The sequence below is a fragment of the Thamnophis elegans genome, chromosome 14 (genome assembly GCF_009769535.1).
Source record: "Thamnophis elegans isolate rThaEle1 chromosome 14, rThaEle1.pri, whole genome shotgun sequence".
Taxonomy (NCBI): domain Eukaryota; kingdom Metazoa; phylum Chordata; class Lepidosauria; order Squamata; family Colubridae; genus Thamnophis; species Thamnophis elegans.
The window spans coordinates 33,651,748-33,677,460 of record NC_045554.1 but is presented as its reverse complement, the minus strand read 5'-3'; the positions used below and the strand labels follow the sequence as shown (position 1 = coordinate 33,677,460).

Sequence of the window (25,713 nt, the reverse complement as noted above, 5' to 3'; positions counted from 1 at the left end):
ATCCATGCCATACCTGTAATTCTTCTCATGAGAAGAATGGAACGGAACAGAACAGAAAGGTTGAAAGGGTCCTTAGAGATCTAGTCCAACCATCTCAAGCAGGAGACCTTATACTATTTCATCCAATTACCTTTCCATTCTAAAAATTATAAAGCCTTCAGAGATCGTGGTTTTAACTGCCATATGAAGAAGCTGTCAGGGTTTTAATGCCCCCAATTAACTCATTACCCTTGAGCCAACTTTATTTTTCTTTTTTAATTTTTTATTTAAAAGTTTCAAAAGAAATCCAGTTATTTATAGGAGCTACAGTCGGCAACTACCCGAGTGAAGTCAACTCTGCTGCATGTAATTTATGGCTGAACTCTGACCCTGTTTCCAACCTCCTCCCTGTGGTCCTAAATTACATTCTCAAACGAGGCAGTTTTGCGGGTGGTAGAAAAACATGTCTCTTAGGCCAGCTCCAGTAATCTGAGATCCAATCCTTGAAAAAGGATCAAGTGGAATGTGCTTCAGAACCATGGCTGCCGATCTGTTCGTCAGTTCTGCCCCACCCTGCCCATGGCAACTCGAGAGCAGACTGAATGCTTTGCGCTGACGACTAAGCATGAATAGACCCTCATGAATGAAAGTAAGTGGAGTTGATGACTTAGGGTGGATATGTAAGACAAATCTTCTGAATGCAGATCTCTTAACGCAGGGGTGTCCAAACTTGGGAACTTCAAGACTTGTGGACTTCAACTTCCAGGAATTCCCCAGCCAGCCCAAGTTAGGAGTTGAAGTCCACAAGTCTTAATAGTTCCCAAGTTTGGACACCCCTGTCTTAAAGCTTCCACATTACAAAATGGTAAACCAGAATGTGGAATATTTTGCTTGTACTAAATAGACACATATAAAGACATGAGAGATAGAACCCCAGACATGTGACAGGGTTCAAACTATAATATGCAGTTGGTTCCAGGGCTTAAGATTTGTGAATAATTGCATTCTGATGTGTAGCTGTTAGTCAAGCAATTTCACTACAAGGGGCTAAATAGATATTTGGTAGAAAAGTCAGCTACTCAGTTCATCAAAATGAAATCGTGGAAATGATTAATGCCATAGTGATTTGACTGATTGTCCCTCCCCCCCCCTCTCTCTCGTTCACACTTGGTGACTAGAAAGTACTTTGTAAGTCAGGAGCAATATTAAATTAAGACATAGAGTAACTCAGAATCAAAACAGGCCAAGCCAGCTTTTCAGCCCTTAGAATGTACAGTTCCAATCTTAGAATACCTATTGAAGAAGAGAAACTGGTTTCTGGGATAGTCTTTTGCTCTGTCATCCAGGAATTGGAAGCCTTTCCTCTAATTGTAAATGGTGACCTCAGAACTAGAATAGAATAGAATAGAAAAAACAGAACAGAATGCAATACAATACAATACAATACTATACAATACAATACAATACAATACAATACAATTCTTTATTGGCCACACACAAGGAATTTGTCTCTGGTGCATATGCTCTCAGTGTACATAAAAGCAAAGATACATTTGTCATGAATCATAAGGGTACAAATAAGCAATCAAATCAAACTAGGAAACAATCAATATAAATTGTAGGATACAAGCAACAAAGTTACAGTCATACCAATCATAAGTGGGAGGTGATGGGTGATAGGAATGAGAAGATTAATAGTAGTGCATATTTAGTAAATAGTTTGTCAGTAGTGAGGGAATCATTTGTTTAGCAGAGTGATGGCATTCGGGGAAAAAACTGTTCTTTTGCCTAGTTGTTCTGGTGTACAGTGCTCTATAGCTTGTTTTGAGGGTAGGAGTTGAAACAATTTATGTCCAGGGTGTGAGGAGTCTGCAAATGTTTTCACAGCCCTCATGCAGTGTACAGTGGAAAGCGGATTGGTAGCATTTTTTTTTCCTGCAGTTCTAATTATCCTCTGAAGTCTATGTCTGTCTTGTTGGTTTGCAGAACCAAACCAGGCAGTTATAGAGGTAACAAACATCATATAGAAAGTTAAACTTGAAGACTTTGTCATTGTTTCATACTTTATCCAGATAACAAGGCGTGCTTTGCAAAATGGATTGGCTATTTTTGTACTCTAACATGTAATAGAGAACCTTGAGTGAAAGTCAACTTTACCCTGGAAGCCAATTTTACTGCAGGAAGATTCAAAGGCAGATCAATATTTATTATAACATCAGAGATGGTGAGTGTTCTGCGGCAGCATCTTGTGAAAATATGACAGTGCTTCCCACAATTTATTTTCCTCGTATTGGGTGAGAAAGGGTAAGAAGAGTCCAGAGGAATAAAGCTCAATCTATCATTTATACCTGCGATGGAGAACCTACCATATGTCAGTAGCCAAGGTGACATGCAGAGCCCTCTCTGTGGGCACACAAGCCATCACTCCACTCAGCTCCACCATGCATGCATGCCTCCTGCCAGCCAGTTGGTTTCCGGGTCTCTGCCGTACATGTGCGGAGGTGGGGTGCATGCAGAAGATTTGTGTGCATGGGTGGGAAGGTCACATGCGCCTGCACGGGGGCAGGGGAAGCATGAAGGAATTGTGTGCACATGCATGGGGTGGCAGGCGTGCATGCATTGCATTATGGGTGCACATGCATGCACACAACAACAAAAAGGTTAGCCATCACTGATTTATACAGTTACACAACAGGATTAAGGCTGTGCAAGGAAGGGATCAATGTGTAGCCCTCATTTTGATGTTATGTCAATGTGGTCAGAGGCTTTCATCCAAATGATAAACGTGCCCTATATGCATGGCATCACAGCCACACACCAATGGGACCAAGCTTACAGCAAGTTGCTGCTTTTGCTATCCAGATCTCCTTTGCAGATGTCTCCACCCTCAGCCTAAATTTAAAGGCCTAATGAAAAAAGGGGGGAAATCAGATATCCCATAAGGTTTAGCAATCCTTTCTCTGCAGCTTGGGGGAAGAAAGATGCAGACTTCCAAAGGGAAAGAAGAAAGAGTAGGTGAGAATACTTCAAGCCTGCCAACTGTATGGTTTCCAGGGGATTATACTTCAGGCTTTTAAGTCCTTTGACAGTAAATAGATTGTGCAACGGTGCTATACAAGCTGCTCTGGAAATTGATCTCACTGACTTCAGTGGCATCTCCAAGAAGAAGAGTTGTCAGAAGATGAACACAGGGATTCTGTGAATTGAATTGTGACCGAAGCATGTAATTCTGTCTCATGAGGATGTAATCTAGAAAGAAGTCAATCTCTTTCACGTTTTAGAACCTGCACTTCTCAATCCCTGGAAGAATCCCCTAACTTGTGATCCCAAAGGAATGTCACTGCAACTGGGTTAAAGGGCAAAGAACCAGGAGAAGGAAAATGCCAGATTGCAGGGCCAGGCTCATAAACAGTTGTGGCCTCTTCCAGAATCAGAATTGTAACTGGGAAGGATCTATTATTGTGGCCCGCCAGTGGCTAGCAGAGCTGGCAGCAGAGTCGAATAGTGAGGAGGTTGGGGAGGAACAGGGCCCAGTCCTGGACTTTGAGGAAGGCTCTGATGAGGGCTCTGTGTCAGAGGTCAGTTATCTGCCTTCAGAGTAAAACATCAGTGAGGCATACGAACAGCTGAAGCCTGTTCCCAGTGTCCACATGTGTAGAATTGCCAGACAAATGAAACAGCTAAGGAACATGGTCGAGTAAGGCCACAGGTGGACGGTGAATGGCCCCTCCCATAGGGAATAAAAGAGGACTGAAAGGGGAGGAGTGTTTGCAGAAGACAATTAGTTAATTCCTGCATTCTTGCCAAGTACCACAGCATCTGAAAGAGATCGGCCTGGCCACTCTCCAAGCCTTATTATGGTTGGTAATTGTGCACTATCTTGAAAGACTGTGGAAGAGGAAAGACTTTGCTGTAGAGGAATTCACTGTAAATTAAATAAAAGGGGTTTATCAGGATGAGGACTCAGCTTCGTGCTGCTGGGGAAGCCTAGATCAGAACATCTATGTTCCTTGAGTTAAAGAAGCCATCCTAGAGTGAATGGGTAGTGGAAAACCTCTGTTAGAGTTTCTGTCCGTACTCACTTGCACAAAACTCTGTTTTGACTTTGTTCAACTAGATTTCTGTGTCTCGGCCTCAAGTTCAATTCCACTGAATCCTTGGAACTATGACATTATTTTCATCATTACAAGCATGGACTGGACTTGTCTCAAAACTGCTTTTCAAAAGGCAACTGGACTTTCTTGGCTTTTTTGCCTTAAGAACATTTTGCTTCTCATCCAAGAAGCTTCTTCAGGAGAACTAAGAAAGTTTGATGGCCTTTTGAAAAGCGCCTTTGAGACAACCATGACCTGGATGATCGAGAATCTCCATAGACATGGACTGGACTTCTAAGAAATTTTGCTGTCACCTCACCATTATAAAGACTCATCAATGAACTGGCTTTTGCTATAAATTTACTTTCATACTGTATTATGAACATAAAAAAACCCAAACAAGTCCAAAAGTAGATTTCAGATCCACTGATTTTAATGAATTCTATTACACTTTTTTCTCTGGATTGAATTGCAGCATTTGCTGTGGAAAATCCGAACAGAAGAACCAAAACTTGGCAGTTTTTTGCCATTTTAATTTCTCCTGTTTTTCCTCAGGCTTGACAAATAACACATTAGTGGGTTTTATGATTCTCTTTAAGTGCACAATTAATATTTCTATTGACGGCTGTTTTAAGGTTATAGCAAAATCAAAATGTGGAAGGTATTTAAATTTATTTTTAACTTCCATAACATCCACTTCACTATGCTTGCTCTCTGTAATATATGGAGAACAATGGAATTCCTTAAGACTTAAGATTGGATTATTCAAGCTTACACAGTACTTACGCAGTTGTGCCCATATCTCAATTACAATGCTTCTTTCCCTGCTTATAGTACATAGATGCCATTTCAATCTTATTAGCGTGAGGCAAAAACCTGTCTACATACATTGTTTTCCAACTTAGCGTTAATACTTCTGTAGTGTCCTCACCTTCCGTCATGATTAATTAAGTGATGCAAACAACAGTAGATACAAATGGGGATTTAATATTGTTCAGAATCGCATGAATAGATTATAATAGTGGCAACCAGATAACTACACTGAGGAAGGCAGGCAGAATTTAAATGATGATAATTACACCCACAGAATGTATGTTTGACCTGCACCGTTCATATAACTAAGTTAAAAGCTACTTAAATTGTAGAGTTAAGATACATCTTAAAGGAATTCATTACTTTACTGGTACACATAGAAAAAATATCCTGGTAAAATGATGTTATTTCCTTTGAACTGAGCCTTCATGAATACATCTATATACATTTTCTAATAAAAATGCAGAAGTATGGTTTCAAGAGTGGGTGGGTTTGGGGGGCTAATTTCCCCATCTTGCTTGGGTCTTCATATTCATTTGCCAAAATTGGGTCTAACCAGGGGTGGGATTCAGCCTGTTCGAGCCACTTCGGGTGAACAGGATGCTAATTTGGAGAGGAATCTTTACCTTTACCTATAGGACCTATGTAGGATTCAGGGATGTTGGGGGGGAGAGAAAGAGAGAGAAAGAGGGGGGGGGGGAGGGGGAGAGAGAGAGAGAGAGAGAGAAAGGGAGGGAGGGAGGGAGAGAGAGAAAGAGATGACAATAAAGATATCGTCATATATTTTTTAATTACTATTATTATTCTGAGGGCCAGAGACAGAGAGAGACAGAAAGATATACATATACATACACGTGCTGAGATAGGGACTTTTCCAAAATTGAGCAATTAAGTAAAATGTTTTCCCCAGAAATGACTTTTTTCTACCCACTGAGAAAGAATTGGAATTCTGTGATTCATGTCACCAAGGTTAGAGAGAATCTCTTTGAAAATGTAGTGGATAAAATACATTTTCTTTCATTTGGTTTTCCTGAAGCAGAAATGTTAGGGATGGCATACTGTAGATAGCTGCCATTTGCCCAGTACAACTGGTTTAGTTGGTCTTAAAATTGAATTGGTCAAATTCATGTAGGAGACATAAAACATGTTAATGATCCACAGAAAAACCCTTTAGTTTCACAAAAGATTTTCAAAGGATGCTGTTAAAATTATACCATTATGGAGCTGAAAGGAGCCATGTAGGCCAGCCAAAGCTTATGGATTTTTTTTCTAGCCCTCTTTTGGTAACTGCCTCATTTAGTGACTATTTGCAGTTGTGACAGAAAAGTAATTTTGCAACATATCCTTGCACTTATGATCTTCACTGGTCTGTAAATCAAAGTAAAGCTGAAGTAAGATCATAAACACAGTGGGAGTTTCACTTAGCAACTTTTTCCTTAATGGCTGAGTTGCTGGTCCCAGTCGTAATCATTTAATGAAGACTTCACTAGACAAGGCATACCCAATTCCTGCAATCGTTCTTCGTATGCTTTAGTCTTCAACCTCCCAATCATCTTTTTCACTCTTTCTGCACCCTTTCCAGAGTCTCAACCTCTTTTTTATATTGCAGTGGCCAAAATTGTATGCAATAATCCAAGTGTGGTCATACCGCTCCATTATTAAGTGGTAATATCACTTCTTGTGATCTTGATTCTTCTTGTTAATACAGCTCCAGACTGCATTGGCTTTTTTGGCAGCTGCAGCACATTTATACTGTTTTATTAAGTGGTTGGCTTCAAGTGACTTTTTGTTTAAAGTTTAGAAGAAGCCAATCAGAATTGTTACCAGGCACCAAATATTGCTTCAGGAGAACTTGGACAAGTCCATATGTTGATATTGGCAATTAGCCTGATTAAATAGTTATTAAAAAAGAGTAAGAATCTCACAAGTATGAAGCTGTGTAATGTTTCCGAAGTATTGTGTGAGCAACAGGGAGAAAATAATTTTACTTTCAGTATTGTCTTAAGATGGGGAAGAAATGGAGGTAGTGACAGAGTTTATTTTCCTGGGCTCTAAGATCACCGCATATGGGGACTGCAGCCAAGAAATTAAAAGACGTTTGCTTCTGGGGAGGAAAGCTATGGCAAATCTAGACAGCAGACTAAAAAGCAGAGACATCACCCTGCCAACAAAAGTGGGTATAGTAAAGGCTATGGTTTTCCCAATTGCAATGTGCGGCTGTGAAATTTGGACCATAAGAAAGGCTGAGCGCCAAAGAATTGAGGCCTTTGAACTATGGTGCTGGAGAAGACTTCTTGGACTGCAAGGTGATCTTGCACCTTCTACAATTACTGTATTTTTTTTAGCAAATTAGACAACAATATTATCTTCACCTGAAGAGATTAGAATGTTCCAGATTGGTAATTTGTTGAGTAAATTGTGATCAATGTAAAATAAGAAGGGCTACCAAGTTATCTTACATGTGATGTTCAAAACCAAATATTATGTTGAAAATTAAGTTGAGGCTCTAAAAAAGAGAAGGGAAGGGAAGGGAGGGGAGAGAGGACAGGGGTATTTTTATTGAATTAATGATAAAATGATTTTTTATGATAAAGACCAATGAAATAACAGAGGAAAAAATTAGGTATTTTGTAATTCCATTACCATCTTTATTACTTTTTTCCTGGAAAAACTATTTATATCCTGTTCTTTAATAAGTAGTTGGACATTTGAAGCTGGTGTTTTCAGCTAGCATTTTAATCCTTTCCATCATGATTCAGATGAATAATGCATTTAAATATCCATTCAGTCAAGATATGGATGAGCATATGTATGAAATATATACACACACACAGATCTACTAAACACAACTATAAATCCATCTGTTATTTTATGTAATAGGCATGGACAATGGCTATTTCTGATTAAAGCAAAGATTTTTCAAAGCAAAGTAATTGTTCCTTTATTATCTTCAAACTAAATCATTAGATCAAAAATAAATAAATGCTTCATTTTCTTGTCACAGTTTATTTTCTTGATTTGGAGGCGCGGGTGGGTAGTAATGCCAATATGTTTGAGATGTGATTCTAATGCTTTCTGACATTTTGTGGTGTATTAAGCAATCATTTTTTTTATTTTTTAGAAAAGAAAAGTTTCAAGGAAACAAAGCTGTATATTGTATGATCTCTTTAAGTGTTGAGACCATCTAAATGCCATTGATTTCACTGGAGAGAATTAGGCTCCTTTTCCTGATTTCTCCTTTTGAGATCAATAGATATAAAAATGTTCAGGTTTGGCTCATTTCCTCCTTTCATACAGTTCTTAAAGCACATGCAGAAGAGGCAATAAAGGATGCATTCAACAGATTTAGTACTTCACTTTCCAATCAATTTCTCTGCAGAATACTTCACCCTTGTCTTAGATTTAACATCTTGGATTCCCCTCCTCCCCTTAATGCATTTTTTTTAAATCAACACCTTCACATGTTTAGATCATTTCAAAATCTACTTCACTTTCTGATATTGTCCCATAACTGCTTTTTCCAAAAGGCAAGTGGAGTTTCTTGGTGTTTTCTTTGAAATATTTTGCTTCTCATCCAAGAAGTTTTGTCAGTACAGAAGGAAGTTTGTCCTTCTAGATTTTTGTGACGTAAATATCTGCTTCTCTTGGGTATCATAACCATGCACATTTGATAGAAAGGTCTCTATCTATGCCACATGCCAACAAGTAAATCAGTTAAGGCAGGGGTCAGCAAACTGCGGCTCTGGAGCCGCATGTGGCTCTTTCCTCCCTCTGCTGTGGGTCCATTACCTGTCGGCACCACAATTTTGAGAGGAGCTTCCGGGGTGGGGGGAGAAGCACAGTACGCCAGAAGAAGACTCTATGGCAAGGGGAGGGTATTCCAGTTGTCTCCACAATTGATAAGGCTTTCAGGAGGAAAAAGTATGCCGCGCTAGGAGGAGACTCTATGGTGGGGGAACTGAACTTCCGGTCAGCTCCAGAATTGAACAGGGGGCTTCCGGTTAGGATCTTTGTGGCTCCTGGTGTTTCTTTTATGTGGGAAATGGGTCCAAATGGCTCTTTGAGTGTTTAAGTTTGCCGACCCGTGAATTTAACTACCCAGAGGATTGAAAAAGGTTCCAGTCACATAGCATCTTCTCATAAGAATGGCATAGAAGTTTTCCTAAAACCCTGGAATTTCAGCAGTAATCAGAATAAACCTAAGAAATGTGAATCTGAATTAATCCCACTTTTGTGTTTGCAGATATGAGATTCTTTATCCAGCTAGTAGTGTTTGTAACCACCATCTGAGTCAACAGGATAGTGTTCTGACCTAGGCTTCCCTAGCAGCACAAAACCGAGTCCTTGTCTCGATAAACCCCTTTTACTTAATTTACAGTGAATTGCTCTCCAGCAAAGTTTTTTGGCGCATAGTCTTTCAAGATAGCTCACAATTACCAACCTTTTTGAGGCTAGGAGAGTGGCCAGGCCGATATCTTTCAGATGCCACAATACTTGGCAAGAATTCAGGAATGAACTAATTGTCTCCTGCAAACACCCCTCCCCTTTCGCTCCTCTTGGAGATCTGCCAGGTCGATATGTGTAAAACTTGGCAAGGAGTCTTGGAGAGTCATGAACCAATTAAGCGAACTAATTGTCTCCTGCAAACTCCACTCCCCTTGCGCTCCTCTTTTATTTCCTCTGGGAGCGGCCATTCACCATCCACCTGTGGCCATACTCCCAAGTCAACCCTTGTTCCTTAGATGTTCCCTTCATCTGGCAGCTCTGTGCACATGCACATCGAGAACATGCTCCAGCTGTTTGTCTGCTATTATATTTCCCTAAAGAAGAAAATGCTCTTGGAAAGCAGCCCCCACTTTTGTTAATAGCCCCAGCAGGACTGGGCTAGCCTATCTACAAGACAATTAGACCTTCAACTCCAGGGTGGTGGGATTAAGACATGACCCTCCAGGACAATAGGATTATCTATCAGCAGAGCTCACCACATGGCACTACCAAGCTCCCTTCATTGCATCACCCAGCAAGGATCAACCAAACTTATCTCAGACAACCTCAGCTATGACCCCTGAATAGCCCCCTGGGAGTCTGATGACCAATAGAATGCATTTCTTGCACAGGAAAGGAAGCAAGGGCAAGGCCCAAGAGAGGGTATAAATACCTCTCTCTCTCTCTCTCTCTCTCTGTCTCTCTCAACTCCATGTGGTCAGCTGCCCAGGACCTCAAACCTATGTGATCCTGTCCATCAATAAACCATCTTTCCAATCAGCCTCCATGTTTCCATTGTCTTTCTCCCCACTTGGAACTGAACCAGATGGATATTTCTTCCAACACCAGGAAGCTGCATATGGATTACTGCTTTGCCTTACATGCTCTGGACTTCATTTCTGGTGGGGAACCTTCAGACTGGAACTGATTTTTTTTTTAATGATGCCTTGATGTGATTATAAATCTTAAATACTCTGCAACTTAGCAAAAGAAGAATGAAAAATCCACCTTTGCCTGTCTACCGCCAGTTCACCTATTGATCCCTCACGACCTTGGCAGATATGTGTCACCTCTTGAAGGTGAATCAAGAAAAACTCGGAGAGTCACTAATCAGACTTGTAGATTGCTTGGCTGCCACTGTTTATAGATTTTCAGCCTCTTGTCCTTTGAAAGCTATCCAAAATCATTTACACTGGAGGCAGTGTGCCCACTGAGCGCTTATTAAATGAAGTAGGTGTTAAATGTCAGAAATGCAATAACCATTCTTTTAAATTCCACCTATTCTGGTCCCAAATGAGATCTGTATTAGTGCATTTTAAATACAATTTCAGTATTCGGATAGGTTACAATTTGAACACAAATGCTGTTAGATACTGAGTTTTGGGTGAATATGCATAGGATTGATTTCACATGAAGCTTGTTATAATAATCTATGCAAACCCTGGGATGTGTAGGAGTGAGAGGCTGATTTTGCTCCTTTCCTCTGTTTTATGATTTCAGTATGACCTCTATCTCATTCTTTGTGCATTCCGAGACCAGTAGCACAATCTCTAGAATACTAGCTTTCAGTGTTTTTAGATTTGTAGTGTTTTTAGTTTTTTAGTTTTTACAAAAATCAAGTTTTCAGCTCTGTATTTTTCAACACTTTGCATTCATTTGCTTTTCCAATCACCCTCCCTTTGCATTACCAAAGCCCAGGGATTCATTAAACACTGCTGCTCTCCAGCAAAAAAACACTTGTAGGAATATATGAGTTTTTAACTCTATACAAATGCAGTTCTGTGCATTGTTAAAACAGCATAAGAAAGAGAGTTTGATGGATAAAAACCTGTCTGTATATTGTCTTGTATTGTTTTCTTGTATAAATCAGAAGAAGGATAATAGGGGTGTTAAGTTCACCGAAGAAGCAAATAAATGTAGGAAATTCTGAATGCAAGAGTGCTTTTCCTAAGGCAGAAAAAATATGTTATGATTTACTTGTATGTGTTTTTAAAGACAATAATGTTGTCCCTAAAGACAGTTTATCATTGTTAGTAAACTCTGCCGCAACCACTTATTAGAAAGAAAGGTATCTTGTGAAACAATCAAAAATAGCAACCTTGACCACTTGTGACATCCCAGAAGCTGTTTGCCACTGTTTGTTTATCTTGGTTTACCTTAAAATGAGAGTGGATATGAACTAGGATAGTGCTTAAAATACCATATAGCTGTGATGGCGAATCTATGGTACACGTGCCACAGGTGGCATGTGCAGCCATTTCGTAGGCACACAAGCACCATGTGCATGCTGGCAAGCTGATTTTGGCCTTCATTTTTGGGCATTTTTCCCCTCTGAAGACTTCAGGGAAGCCTACTTTTGCCCTCTGGAGGGCAAAAAACAGCCCTAGTTTGAGAATAAATTTCTGGGTTACCTATAAGTCCATTGTTCTCCCTCTGGAAGCTTCAGGAGGCTTCCCTGAAGCCTCCAGAGGGCAAAAAATAATGGGTAAACTATGCCATCATGTGCCAAAAGCAAGGGGAGGATGGCCATGCAAGTGTAGGGAGTCATGTGCGCATGCATGGGGGCACATAGAATTATGGGTGTGGGCATATGTGGGCACGACCACCATCCCCGCTTTTGGCACATGATGGCAAAAACATTAGCCATCACTGCCATATGAGATACATTGCCATGCAGTTTTAACCCCACCATCCATTCAAGTTCCTACAATTTCCACTTCAGAGATGTCTTCAAGACTGCAACTTCTATTCAAAGGGCAAAAGCAGCATTGTGTAATTGCAGCACAAGAACATTCATACTCTTAGGTGCATGTGATGTTGGATTTGGGTTCAATGGTGGTGGAGCTTATGGTGAAAATCTACTTTCATCAATTGCTCATATTTATTTCTCTCTTTGGGTGTGCAGCATTGTTGATAGGAGGTTGTGTTGACTTCTGGCAACTGCCTGAACAAGTCCATGCAGTTTCTTAGCAAGTTCTTCAAATGTACCTTGCCATTACTTTGTTCTATGACTCACAGAAAGTGGCTGGCCCAGCGCCGCCCAGCACCCTAGATCACATAGACTCCCATTTCTAGCCTGATGCTTTAACCCAGTGTTTTTCAACCACTGTGCCATGGCACACTAGTGTGCCGTGACATAGTGTAAGGTGTGCCGTGGGAAAAACACTTTATATATAGTCAATATAGGCACAGAGTTAAAATTTTTTAACATTTTCTAATGGTGGTGTGCCTCGTGATTTTTTTCATGAAAAAAGTGTGCCTTTGCACAAAAAAGGTTGAAAAACACTGCTTTAACCACTGCACCAGACTGGCTCTCAGAATGTATTTCTCTAACACCAAACTATTCAAAACTGGGAGTGTGTGAGCTTTCCCCTTTCTCCCTCCCTCTATATTGTGCGGTTATGTCAGATATCAAAGATTGAGAGAAGCAAGAGGAAGGAGATAAAAAGGACTAAAACAATACAGAATAAAAACAAGGGATTGGGAAACAGGCGATCTTGATATGTTATACAACTAGATACAATCTTGATCAATGTGAGCCACATGAATATAAATGTGAAAGGTTTTAGCTCTGCAAACTTTGGGTTGGGGAGAAATATGATATGAAGCCAAATAAATGGACATAGTTAAACTGTGTTTGTGTTCAACACTAAATAATAATAAAATCAAGTCTTGCCCATATCATCTTGCCTTGATCAATTTAATGTGGTATAGTAGTATTTGCTTTTGAAATTCCAGAACAGAAACTAATCCTCACTGTTCTCCAGGCAATTTAAAAGGGACTTGTTCTGTCCCTTGGGGTAAGAGTATCCTCTGCAGGCTGGTGTAAATCAATGGAAAGGAAGTTGCTTGTCAAAGATGGGCCCAAATGAAATAGGCATAAGGGATATCTCACTCTTGGGAGCCAACAATACAGCCACGAGTGACTGGGGTCTCAGATCACAGAGAGAAATATGGAATCAGTTCCCATAAGTATGGAATTAAAGTTGCTGGAAAGGATGAAACAGAACCTGATGATGTCCTATATAAGTGCAGGGGTAGAATGTGGAGACATAAATACCATACAGTGGCATCCTTCTTGTGTAGTGGAGGCTCAAGAATGGACTGTGGAGTTGAGGCTGAAGAGATGGGGCAATCTGCCATTGCAATCTGAACATGGATCTGAGTGTCATGGATCCCATTGTACCATTATTAAGTTTATTGCAGCCATAGTCCAGTTCAAGCAGAGTATTCTATGAATGAATGAATGAATGAATGAATGAATGAATGAATGAATGAATGAATGAGTGTATGTACTATATTAATGTATGAATCAAATAAAGTTTAAGGCAGAGTTACAATAGGCTTGTAAAACAATCAAATTGATATCTAGAAGGACTAGGAGGCAGCCTATATTAAAGTGCCAGTATAATAAAATACTAACATTCTATTAAATGTGATAAATTACAACAAAGTAATAATATCTAACCTGTAAATGAATTAAAACAACATAGAATACATTGAAGAAGATTGGCCCACCAGGATTTGATGAATCTTCCATGCTGTTGTACAAAACCTAGTTATATACTGTTTGCTGCCACCTGGGCTGCAATGATAACAATGGCTTAGACTGCTTAACAGAATAACAGAGTTGGAGGCCCTCTCGTTCAACCTCCTGCTCAAGCAGGAAATCCTTCAGACAACCTTTCAGACAAATGGTTGTCCAATCTCTTAAAAGGAGCTCTTGCTGTAAGAACTACCCAGGCCTTTGTATTAAATATAGTCTGGTAGCTGTCAGTTTAATTATAGTATAGGTTCTATTGCTGCTGGGCACCACCAAATGAGGTGGTATTGCACAAGGCTGAGGGTGACCGGTTGAATTTTTGCTGCTTGTCCATGGCTGTGAAGGCTGATTTAGCATAATGCCAGTGCAGCTAGGTACCATGATGATACAAACCTGGAATGGTATAAAGAGTTTGTTGTTCTGCTGAAGAATACTGTCTGTCTGCTTGTCTGTCTGTCTATCCGTCCATCATCCATCCATCCATCCATCTATCTGTCTGTCTGTCTATCTATCTTTCTATCTATCCATCCATCCATCCATCCATCCATCCATCCATCCATCCATCCATCCATCTATCTATCTATCTATCTATCTATCTATCTATCTAAATGGCTGTGTGTGTGTGTGTCTCTCTCTGTGCATGTTCCAGCATAACTCTGGAACACCTCGAGCAATTTCAACCAAACTTTTTACACAGATGACTTGCTCTCTGGGAAAAAATACTGTGAGGGGTAAAACATCCTTAACACACCTTGGGGTGTGTATTCTGTTAAGATACCCCCTGTTGTGCCTTAAAATGGCTTCTGTTGTACAGCTCAGTGAAGTTGCCATGGTAGCAACTTCACAGTACTCCACAAGGGCCCTTCCTCTGTTAAGGAGGAAAATCCAACATTAGAAATTATATTTGGTCTGGACATTTCCCCCCTCTAAATAAATACCCAGGCAACACTGGGTTATCAACTAGTAGGTTATAAAAGGATATTTTTGTAGTGGTGACCAGATGTTAACATATATGGGTACTCTACAGCATGGCAAGCCAACAACTGGCTGTAAGGTACATTGATCATGAGCCTATTCACAATGTGATGTTCTATTTGAAATGGTATTATCCCCTACAAATTTGACTGAAAATAAATAAACATCTGTTTCAGAGTATAAGAACTTCGGATGAGAAGGTTTATTGTAGAAAAACTAATGATGCCATTATGTGCTTCCAGCAAATGTTAGGTATCAAAACAAATTCTATTTACAGTGAAATCATTGTTCAAATTTTTGTGCCTTTTTCTTCAGGCTCAGAAGCTATTTCTTTTAAGCAGGTTGGGTGCTTTCATTGTATCAGTTATCAGGTGGCTTGTGAATATTTTCTCTCACAATTTGTCATAATTTGATCTCATATATTTTAAAAAATAACAGCAGCATTACTATCAAATTCCAGACTAAAAAGAAGAAGAAGAAATCAAAAAAATGGAATGTGTGCACATTAGAAGTAGTATGTGTTCCTTAGTTCTGGCTGAGCCCCTGAATCTTAATCTATCAATTGATAAAGATAAGAATCTCCTGAATAAGAATACGTTTGGTTAGATATTCTTAAATAAATACAAAATTAGAGGGCTGGAGATTCAAACAGAAGGCAAGCAGGATGTCTGTTTTTGCAAGGCATACATCTGCCCTCTAACTCAGGGGTGTCAAGCTTAAGGCCGCGGGCCGGATCTGGCCTGCAGAGTGCTTAAATCCAGCCCGCAGTGCCTCTAAATAGGATGAAACAGAGCCAGAGCGGGAGGGCAGGCCCACCAGTGATTTCCGCTACCGGTTCAGGGGTACCTGGAGAATACCACCTCTGCTCATGACATACTAAACCATAGCTAGATAGATGGATGGATGGGTATATGTATATGTACATATCGTATCAGTGGTGGGATACAACCGGTATGGCCCGGTAAGGGTGTACCTGTGCCTGCTGGGAGCACCAGGTACTGTTGCGGTACGGTGTTCCGGAGGGCCCATACACCCACCCGTTACTACTATTTGAGCCGATTGGAGCATTTGCGCATACGCATGGAGTTTTCAGCACCTACGCAACACTCCGCCGAGCAGCTAGAGCGTCACAGGCAGTGGGTAAGCATGTGCCCATGCACATAGTGGGCACCTGGAACCGTTGTACCATACCAGTTGCACCGGGATCCGGAACCCACCACTGATGTATACATCGATCTAGCGATCTAGCAATCTAGCGATCCAGCCATCCAGCCATCCAGCCATCCCAGTGGTGGGATTCAGCCAGTTCGCACCACTTCTGGAGAAGTGGTTCTTAACTTTCTGAGAAGTTTGGTGAACTGGTTATTGGAAGAAATCATTAGGGCAGAGAACCGGTTGTTAAATTATTTGAATCCCTCTACTGAGATATCAATATATCCTAATAAAATGCACAATTAAATATCCTAATTAAAATACATGGCACAACCTTTGCAAGCAAGAACTAGAGTAGTTCAGAAGTGTCTAAGCAGTATGCATGCTTAAAATTAGTTCATGCATTGATTAAACTGAGAAAATAAAATAAATTTGAACAACACCACAAAGACAATCACCTAAAATTCTGAATAATATCAGGGGTGACATTAACAAATCAGAAGGCTATCATTGAAAGAACTAGTTCTAGGTAGCATCTTACAACTTCTCATTATGGGAGGACACTCAGTGTAGGGTTTCTGTTGATCTTTCACTCTGAAATAAAAAATAATAATGTTTATGCATTTCACGAACAAAACATATACTTAGATCCTCCCATGTTATGTAACATATCAGGCAGCAATGAATCAAAAATTTATGAGCAAAAGGAGCAAAGAAAAAAACCCCAATTTTCAGCTGTGTCTTAAGTAATCTTCTTGGTGTGTCCATCTTGACAATTTCTGTACTCAATAGGTTTTTCTCTAGTGAGTTTAGCAAATTATATAGATTGTTTAATGAATTATTTTCCAGTTTCTAAGGATAATAACTGTAGGATTCGTGTTTGTGGTTCAGATGAAAGACAAACATTTGGGACCAGCCACAAGAGACATAAATAATTTCCTCAGAAGCTTATCTAATTAATTGCATTGCAGTACAACGTCTCTAAAATTTGAACTGCCATTGTTCTGTTAATTTAGATAAAAGGAAATCTTGAGTGCTTAAATGTGACACTTGGCACTGAAAATTCAATGCTGTGTGTGTGTGTGTGTGTGTGTGTGTGTGTGTGTGTGTATTTGTGATGTTCTGAATATTCAGCTTACATGTAACTGAATCTCACCCTGATAAGAACTTGCATTGTTTTTTGTGTGTTCAATGTATACCAGGGGTGTCAAACTCAATTTCATTGAGGGCCTCATCAGCGTTATGTTTGACCCAGGGAGGCGGGGTGGGGTGGCCAGCTATACATCACTCATGTCAGGGGTGTCTTAGTGGCCCAAGAGCTCTGCCAATGAAAATGGGCTGTTTCCAGATCCGGCCCCGAATTTGATACCCCTGATGTATACCATACATCAGTGAACGACAAAGTGATTCTCACTGTTCTCCTTTATATGGTTTGGTAAGCAGTTGACATACTGACAAAGGCTAGCTGGTTTTCTTATGGAATTGTACAATATAACCTTAACTTGCACCCAAATATATGGAACAAATGTATATTATTCTATTGTATCCAGCAAACTGTCACATTCAGAGTCTGATTTTTCAAGGAGAAGACCCCCAAATGTTATTTCTAAGGAACAATTATAAACTAAAAAAAGACTGATTGGGTAGTCTCTGTTTTGAAAATTAACTATAAGAAATAAAACAGGACATATATAAGCAAACACACATAGGAACCAGGCAATGAATTAAGAGAAGTGTGAAATTGTAGCTATAAATGTGGGTCAGACTTTTGCCCCCTCTGTGCATAATTGTCATGAGTTCAAAAGCCCACTTCTGTATCAAATAAATCAACCCGAGAATATTCCAACTACCTTGAATAAGTAGGAGATATTCTTTGTCCTTTTCTTTTTAATGATTCTTCTCAACTACTATTATTTACGCTTTCCATATTTTAGAACCCTTCTGTTGGATTTTTTTAACCCTTCTCTCTCCCCCCTCTCTCTCCATCTTCTCTTTCTCTCCCTCTCTCTTTCTCTCCTTCCTTCCCTCTATTCCTTTTCCCCTTTCCTTTTCACTAAGTTGAAATAATAGATGTGCAGTCAGGTTGGCTAATAGAGTGAAATGAGAACGATAAGAATGAAAATAAATCTTGGTTGCTTACAGCCCCTCTTTCTCCAGGCAGAATGTCCTTTATCAATAAAACAATGCGAACTTCATCAGAAAGAAGACATCTACCAATTTAATCCAAGATCTTCATCAACCTAATCTCCAGCAAAAGCTGTTTTCAGTAGCGATTTATTCTCTCATTCTCCCTCTCCCTCTCCCTCTCTCTTCTCTCTCTCTCTTCTCTCTCTCTCTCTCTCTCTCCTTTATTAAATACGACCCTTTTTTATCTTTATTTCCTTCCTGCTCCAATTTAGAATCAATCAGCCCAATTATTAGAACTAGAAAAGGTTCATTGAGCTTTCAGCACAAAAAAATGTATATGTACCTTGGGCCCTGGATGTCATTAGTAGTATGGTATGAAGTGTGCTTACCTTTCTCTTTTCTCTTTTCTTTTTGTCCTTCCCTCTGCTGTGTTTTCTTCTCTTAGGAAATCCTAGTCAAATATCTCGAGTACCTGTTGCTATCAAAGTTCTTGATGTAAATGACAACGCTCCTGAACTTGTGTCCGGGAATGAAGCCTATTTATGCGAAAATGGAAAAACTGGAAAAGTAAATATGCCTTGGTTCTCCAATCTCTCTTTTTCTGTCTCTGACTCTGTCTCTCTCTGTCTCTCTCTCTCTTCTGTCTGTCTCTGTGTCTGTCTGTCTGTCTGTCTGTCTTTCTCCTCTTGATTGCCTGTCTGTTGATCTGGTTTGATGTGAAACTGGCCCTATTCCATTCAAATTTGTCCTCTCTTTAGTAATAGCAGGTCCTGGCCATTTGTGTCACTCAATAGTTTAGAGATCCAATGTGAAATATCTATGGAGATTCTCAATCATCTAGGCCATGGTTGTCTCAAAGTTGCTTTTTTCAAAAGGCAACTGCAAACACTCACCAAATGTCTATAGTGACCATCATTCGGGAAGATCCATAATGTTGGAGTGTGTTGAATGATATAATAGACCCTTATCTCCTAGAACAGTGGGTTCTGCCCATTTGTTTCAGTCAACGGTTTAGAGATCCAATGTGAAATATCTTTGGAGATTCTCAATCATTCAGACCATGGTTGTCTCTAAGTTGCTTTTTTTTCAAAAGGCAACTGGACTTTCTTTGTTTTTCCTTGAAAATGCTTCACTTCTCAAGCTTCTTCAGTTCCTACATAATTTCAGAACTGTAGTAGTTTCTTGGATGAGAAGCAAAACTTCTTCAAGGAAAAACAAAGAAAGTACAGTTTTGAAAAAAACACCTTTGGGCCAATGTGGAATAGTCTGTTGAAAGTTATAATCTTGGACCTGAGAGATCCAAGATTCATCCTTCAGTCAGGAATGCTGAACAGGATGACTTTAGTTCCCTACCCGATCCCACAGAGGACTTGTGAAAAGCTTGGGGGAATGATTACTCTATAAGCCACCTTAAGATCCTAGAGGAAAGCAAGAATATAAATCTAATACATAAATTCTATAACACTTTTCCCATCTTGGAATTCTCTGGTGTGTTAGATTCCTAATCCTGTCACTTTTAGACTGCAACTGCCTTGGAATTATGGAAGTTCAAATTCAACATAAGTGATGGAGAAAATGGTTCTTTCCAGATTAGTTGTTTGATCAAATGGCCATGCAAAAACTCACCAAATGTCTATAGTGACCATCATTCAGGAAGACCCATAATGTTGGAGTGTGATGAATGATATAATAGACCCTTAGCTCCAACCAGTGGTGGTCCGTGAGAAAAAGTTGGTGGTTGGCAGAAAAAATATTTGCATTTTTATATTGCACTAAATACTATTTATCTTTTTTTAAAAATCATATTAGTGGTCCACGGGATTTAAAATTATGAATTCAGAATGAGATCCGAATGTTGGTGACCCCTGTCCTAGAAAGTGACATAGGACAAATAATTTTATAATCCATGGGTGGCAGAAATCCACAGCTTTCTATATACCTGATTTACTTTTGAGCAGTGACATTTTAATTTAAATAAACAGCAACTGACAGCATGTCACTTAAAGTTGTTAATCCAACTAATTTTATGCCTTGTGGGGTTTGGCATTAAAATCACCATTTACCAAAACAGCTTGCCTGATAATAGACTCTGAATTTCCAAGCAGTTAAAACAAACAAATAAACAACTACCACTTTGAATAATAAGAGTAGTAAAATATGGTTTCCACAGTGGATTTGAATTATATAATGATGGGCCCCTTTTTATCCCTGTGCTATCCTTCCTTCCTTCCTTCCTTCCTTCCTTCCTTCCTTCCTTCCTTCTGATATTATACTGGTGTTTTGTTTTGTTTTTAGGCGAGGGAGGCAGGGAACAAAACCTTACTATTATTTCACACTCTTCCTTATATTAGGCTAGAAAGGTACAAATACTGTTATTTCCTTTAAAAAAACTTGTACAAATGCAAATATCCAGGGGTGGGCTTCAAATTTTTAGCAAGAGGTTCTCTGCCCGGTTGCTGGGTGGGTGTGGCCATGGTGGGGTGTGGCCTAGTCGGCCTCCTGCACCAGGGTGGGGGGAGAATTTTCACCCCTCCCTGGGCTTCGAAGGCTTTCCTCAAGCTCTGGGAAAGGAAAGTGAAAACTGCAATTGGCAGTTTGAATCTCACCAGGCTCAAGGTTGACTCAGCCTTCCATCCTTCCGAGTTCAGTAAAATGAGGACCCAGATGTTGGGGGTGATAGGCTGACTCTGTAAATCGCTTAGAGAGGGCTGTAAAGCACTGTAAAGTGGTATATAAGTCTAAGTGCTATTGCTAAGTGCTATCTGGGAGAAATAATCATTGGTTGATTTCTCATTTCACTCTGAATGATTGAGCTTCCTAGTGACCCCAAAATGAGGATTTTTTCAAAGAATTATCTTTAGCATGAGAAGAATACTGTAAGTGAGATGAATCAGTGATGGATTGCTGTCCTGTTAGGGCAAGCAGCCAATCACATTCCAATCCCTCTCTCTGATTATATTTTCTGATCAGAACTGACAACAGGTTGTGGTGTTTTGTCTGTCAACTGCTAAAAGATTCTGTCCAAGGGTGAGCTGCAAGGATGAATATTTGTGATGGTTCTAATTTCTTCAAGAGGTTAGAAGTAATAGTAATAGGATGTTGATTAACAATGTATCTTACTAGTAAAAGAGGATATATGTAAGTCAGGGTTGAAGTGTGGGTCCTTGCTGCTCTCTGAGCTTGGTTTCTTGAAGACGTTTCATTACCCAACAGGTAACATCATTAATACTAAAAGGGTGTAGGAGAAAGCAAGCCCCATTCCATTCTAGCACTGATGACATTACCTAGTTGGGTAATAAAATGTCTGCAAGAAAACCACCTAGCTCAGCAAGCACCAAGGACACTCCCCCCCCCCCAAAGTAATGGATTTGGAAGGAAATAAATATCTTCAATTGGCAATGATAGGCTGAGAATTTCAGTGTATAATTTTGATGATGAAAGGAAAACATCGCTGAGAGAAGGCAGAGAAGGATAGAGAGAGTTGCTAAAGGAAGGGCAGGCATATAACTAAGATACTAGACCAGGGCTTCCCAAAACTTTTACTCATTATCCATTACATGCATCAGAAATACTTTTTATTTAAACATCCACATTGTGATTGGATTGCATTGATACCTAAAGAAAAAACACCTTTTATCCAATTTGGGAAATTTATCCAGATTTGAGAAGCACTACATTAGGCTAAAAGGTAAAAGTGAATCTCTTTCAAAGAAATGGATGAAAAAAAAAACAGATGGAAGTGGATGGAAACCAAAAGGAAAACCACACAACTACTTAGGCTAGAACACATCTTGGTAAACCACTTAATATTAATTTTGTATACCAATTTCAATAAATCCCAGAACATCTATATTAGCTTTACAAGGCGAGAATCCCTCTTAATCCTGAATTAAACCAACACTGATAAACTGAAAGCAGCAACCTTAAAATGCAGTTGAAATTATGCAAATTCAGTGTTTAAAAAAATTAACTTCCGTGCGAAAGAAGTAAAAACATCGAACTTCCTAACCTATCTCTTCTTCACTGTAATTAACCCTGTCCTCTTTTGCAATTTTCCTGCTGCTCTTTTGGATTGCTTAAAAAAAAAGAATTTGGAAATGGCAAGGTCACGATTACTATAATCTAGCAACCAGGATGTGACCATTTATGTTCCAGTCTCATGAATCATAAACCCAAGCTATACATATCTGGGATTCAAAGTTTTTTAGGACTATGAATGTGTTTCTGAGGGGGTTTTTTTTAATGTCAATTTTGTATGTAGATATACACACAAACTACCTGTTCTGACTGAGGCTTCCCAAGAGCATGCAGTAAACTCCTTGTCCCAACAAAAATCCCTTTTATTAATTTACTGTGAATTCTGCTCATTCACATCCAGCAAAGTCTTTCAAGGGAGGATTTACAGTCACAGACCTTATCTGGCTTGGACAGCTGACAGGCTGATATCTGCAACACTTGGCAAGGAGTCTTGGAGAATCATGAACCAATTAAGCAAACTAATTGTCTCCTGCAAACTTCATTCCCCTTTCGCTCCTCTTTTATTTCCTCTGGGAGGGGCATTCATCATCCACCTATAGCCTTACTCCCAAGTCAACCCCTGTTCTTTAGCTGTTCCCTTTGTCTGGCAACTCTGCACATGTGCACATTGTGAATAGGCTCCAGCTGTTTGTCTGCCTCACTGATGTCTGACTCTGAAAGCAGCTGATAACTGCATACAAGTCTGGCCCCCTCTCTGCCTCCGACACAGAGCCTTCGTCCAAGCCTTCCCCAGACTCCAGGACTGGCACATGTTCCTCCCCAACCTCCTCACTGTCCGAATCTGCTGCCAGATCCTCTGGCCGCTGATGGGCCACAACACTACTCTTGGAAAATACTTATTAAATTATAGGTGCTTTCCTTTAGTCTAATCTGAATTCCCCCTGATTCTTTGAAGTTAAATCTCTATCGTATAACATGAAGGACAAATACACTCACTGAATACATTTACACATTTGCAGGTTAACTTACAGCTAAGTTAAATTGAGTTTGAATCACCTCGAGGGAGCTGATTACTTCTCAACCTCTTAGAAAACCTGATTTGCAGTCTGTAAATATATGGGGTAAACTAGCTGGTGCAGTTCATTTCTCCATGTGTTCTATTTTGAATCCTGCTATAATTGAGAATGGCAACAACAGCTGCCAGTGATATGAATGAATACATTAAAAACTGTTGATATACACATTGCAAGATAAATTCTTTATGCTTTTATTCCAAATTTGTAACAGTTGACTGCTCAATGAAGAATCTGCTGAAAAAGCATATTGTGTTGCATTGGGTGTTCTTTACACAACTTTGCAGACTTAGATACCATCCTTGTTTCTACTCATTAGTCTAATATTAATTAATTTCATTAGTCACCAGTTGGGAAAGAAAACTGCTAGAGAAGAGTCATCAAACCCGTTATCTGAATAGGGAGAGAAGTTGAACTGAGCCAAAAATATCCTGTATTCAAGAACACTCACTTGTATAAAATATCATTTCTTATCTCCTAAGACATTGTACTCTATCCCAACTCAATTCTGTTTAAAGGATATCAGATAATATGTACTATGGCACTCCTTTAAATTGAGGGGGAGATGCTTGATATGAAATATTCTTATCTCACAATAAAGGGGAAGATGAGTTCTACACATGCTCCTTCTGGTGCCTAGAGATTTATTTATTATTTATTACATTTATATTTATGCCACCCATCTTGCTGTTGTAGCGGGTTTTGGTAGCTTACAGAAAGACAACTACAGATCCTCTAATGTCCTTTTCTGTTAGTTGCTATATCAGATTTTTTAAATTAGTTTATAATATAAATACAAAAGAAGATAATAGGAAAACAGGAGAAGGAAAAGGGGGGAAAGAAAGAAAAGATTTTGAGTTCCAACTCCCTTGGTACAGCAGAATAAGATAACAGCATCAAATCTCAACTTATTACTTTTGCATAATACTATAAACTAGCCAATTCTATAACAATTCAAATCCCTAGTGTAGGTCTCCTGCATGAGCAAGGGGTTGGACTAGATGATCTCCAGTGTACCTTCCAACTCCGTTACTGTCTAAATTCTCCAAGAATGCTGAGGCCCTATTTGATTTTGAGTAGCACAAGAGGGTTTGACTTCCCCAAAGTGGGTGTTTCTTCTCATCTACCCTCTTCTATATGTTGGGTAGTGGTTGGAATTCCCAAATTCTGATGGCTAATCTAATTCAAACACAGAAGACCATTACCTACCACATTGCCACTAGTCAATTACACTGGTCTTTTGAAAATGCTGTGCTTGCCACCTTTGGAGACATAAATCAGAAGAGCACATAGAACAGAAACCGATACCAGCCACTTAACCTCTACAAATTAAAGAAAGAAGAAAAATGTAAACCCATCTCTGAAAACCGAAAATAGAAGCTGTGTTGTACATTTATCTACAGGGATGTTTTGTTTGCTTTGCTTTTTAGGAAACTATCACTCTCAATGTGATACTGGTTAAATCCATTAAGATTTCAGATATGCTCTAGTATTTCCCTGTGTGAGGGAAAATATATTGCAAAGAAAAGGTATTGTCAGTGCAGAAATTAACACAGTGCTGGAATTTGCTTTGAAATTTCTGAAAAGAAATTGTCCCACCCCACCCCATGAAAGAGGCTTGGTACTTGTACTTTCTTTTCAGAATACATGAAAATGTCTTTTGAATTTCTCATTGAAAACTCAGAACTTAATTATGAATTGGGGAAAGATGCAACTGCAATGGTGTTGTTTTTCTGTTACAGTATATAACTTTTCACCATTATGATACCTGTGTTTGCCCACACTTAGTGAGTCAACATGTCATATGAATGAGGGTGGACGTGCGTCTCAGCTACATTTTGAATCACTTATGAAAATCAAACATGTGAAGGACAATTTTTAGGTTCATCTTGTTCTTTTTCAGAAAAAAACTTCTTCAGAAAAACGTATTCAGTTTTTTATGTTTTTCAAATGTTTTGCAAAAGAAAAAAGAAGATTCTCAAGAATAATGGGTATTCTTGAATTTATTTGTGTACCTTTTTATATGGTTATCTCTGTACAATAAAACCAAATATCCTTTCATTGGCCAAGTATGGTCTGTGCACTCACTAGGCATTTTGATCAAGGAATAATCCACAGCCAATGTGATTCTGTCATTAGAAGTGATAAAATATGGGGTTTTGTAAAGGGACACCAGAGACATTTTGCTCATCCCTTCATTAAAGCAAAGCTGTACAATCATTAAATTTGAGCCGAGGAGGCGCAGTGGTTAGGGTGCAGTACTGCAGGCCACTTCAGCTGACTGTTATCTGCAGTTCAGCGGTTCTAATCTCACCGGCTCAAGGTTGACTCAGCCTTCCATCCTTCCGAGGTGGGTGAAATGAGGACCCCAACTGTGGGGGCAATAGGCTGACTCTGTAAACCTCTTAGAGAGGGCTGAAAGCCCTATGAAGTGGTATGTAAGTCTAACTGCTATTGCTATTGCTAAAATTTGCTATGATAAGCAGAGTGCTAG

General features: G+C 39.5%; 1 protein-coding gene across 1 annotated transcript in view; it reads left to right on the top strand.

The window, feature by feature from the left end:
- CDH8 (cadherin 8) overlaps positions 1–25,713 on the top strand; it is a 226,476-nt gene that overhangs the window by 168,826 nt on the left and 31,937 nt on the right. The window contains 2 exon segments of the mRNA XM_032230772.1: positions 18,614–18,735; positions 24,650–24,667. Coding sequence (XP_032086663.1) covers positions 18,614–18,735; positions 24,650–24,667 — 140 coding nt within the window.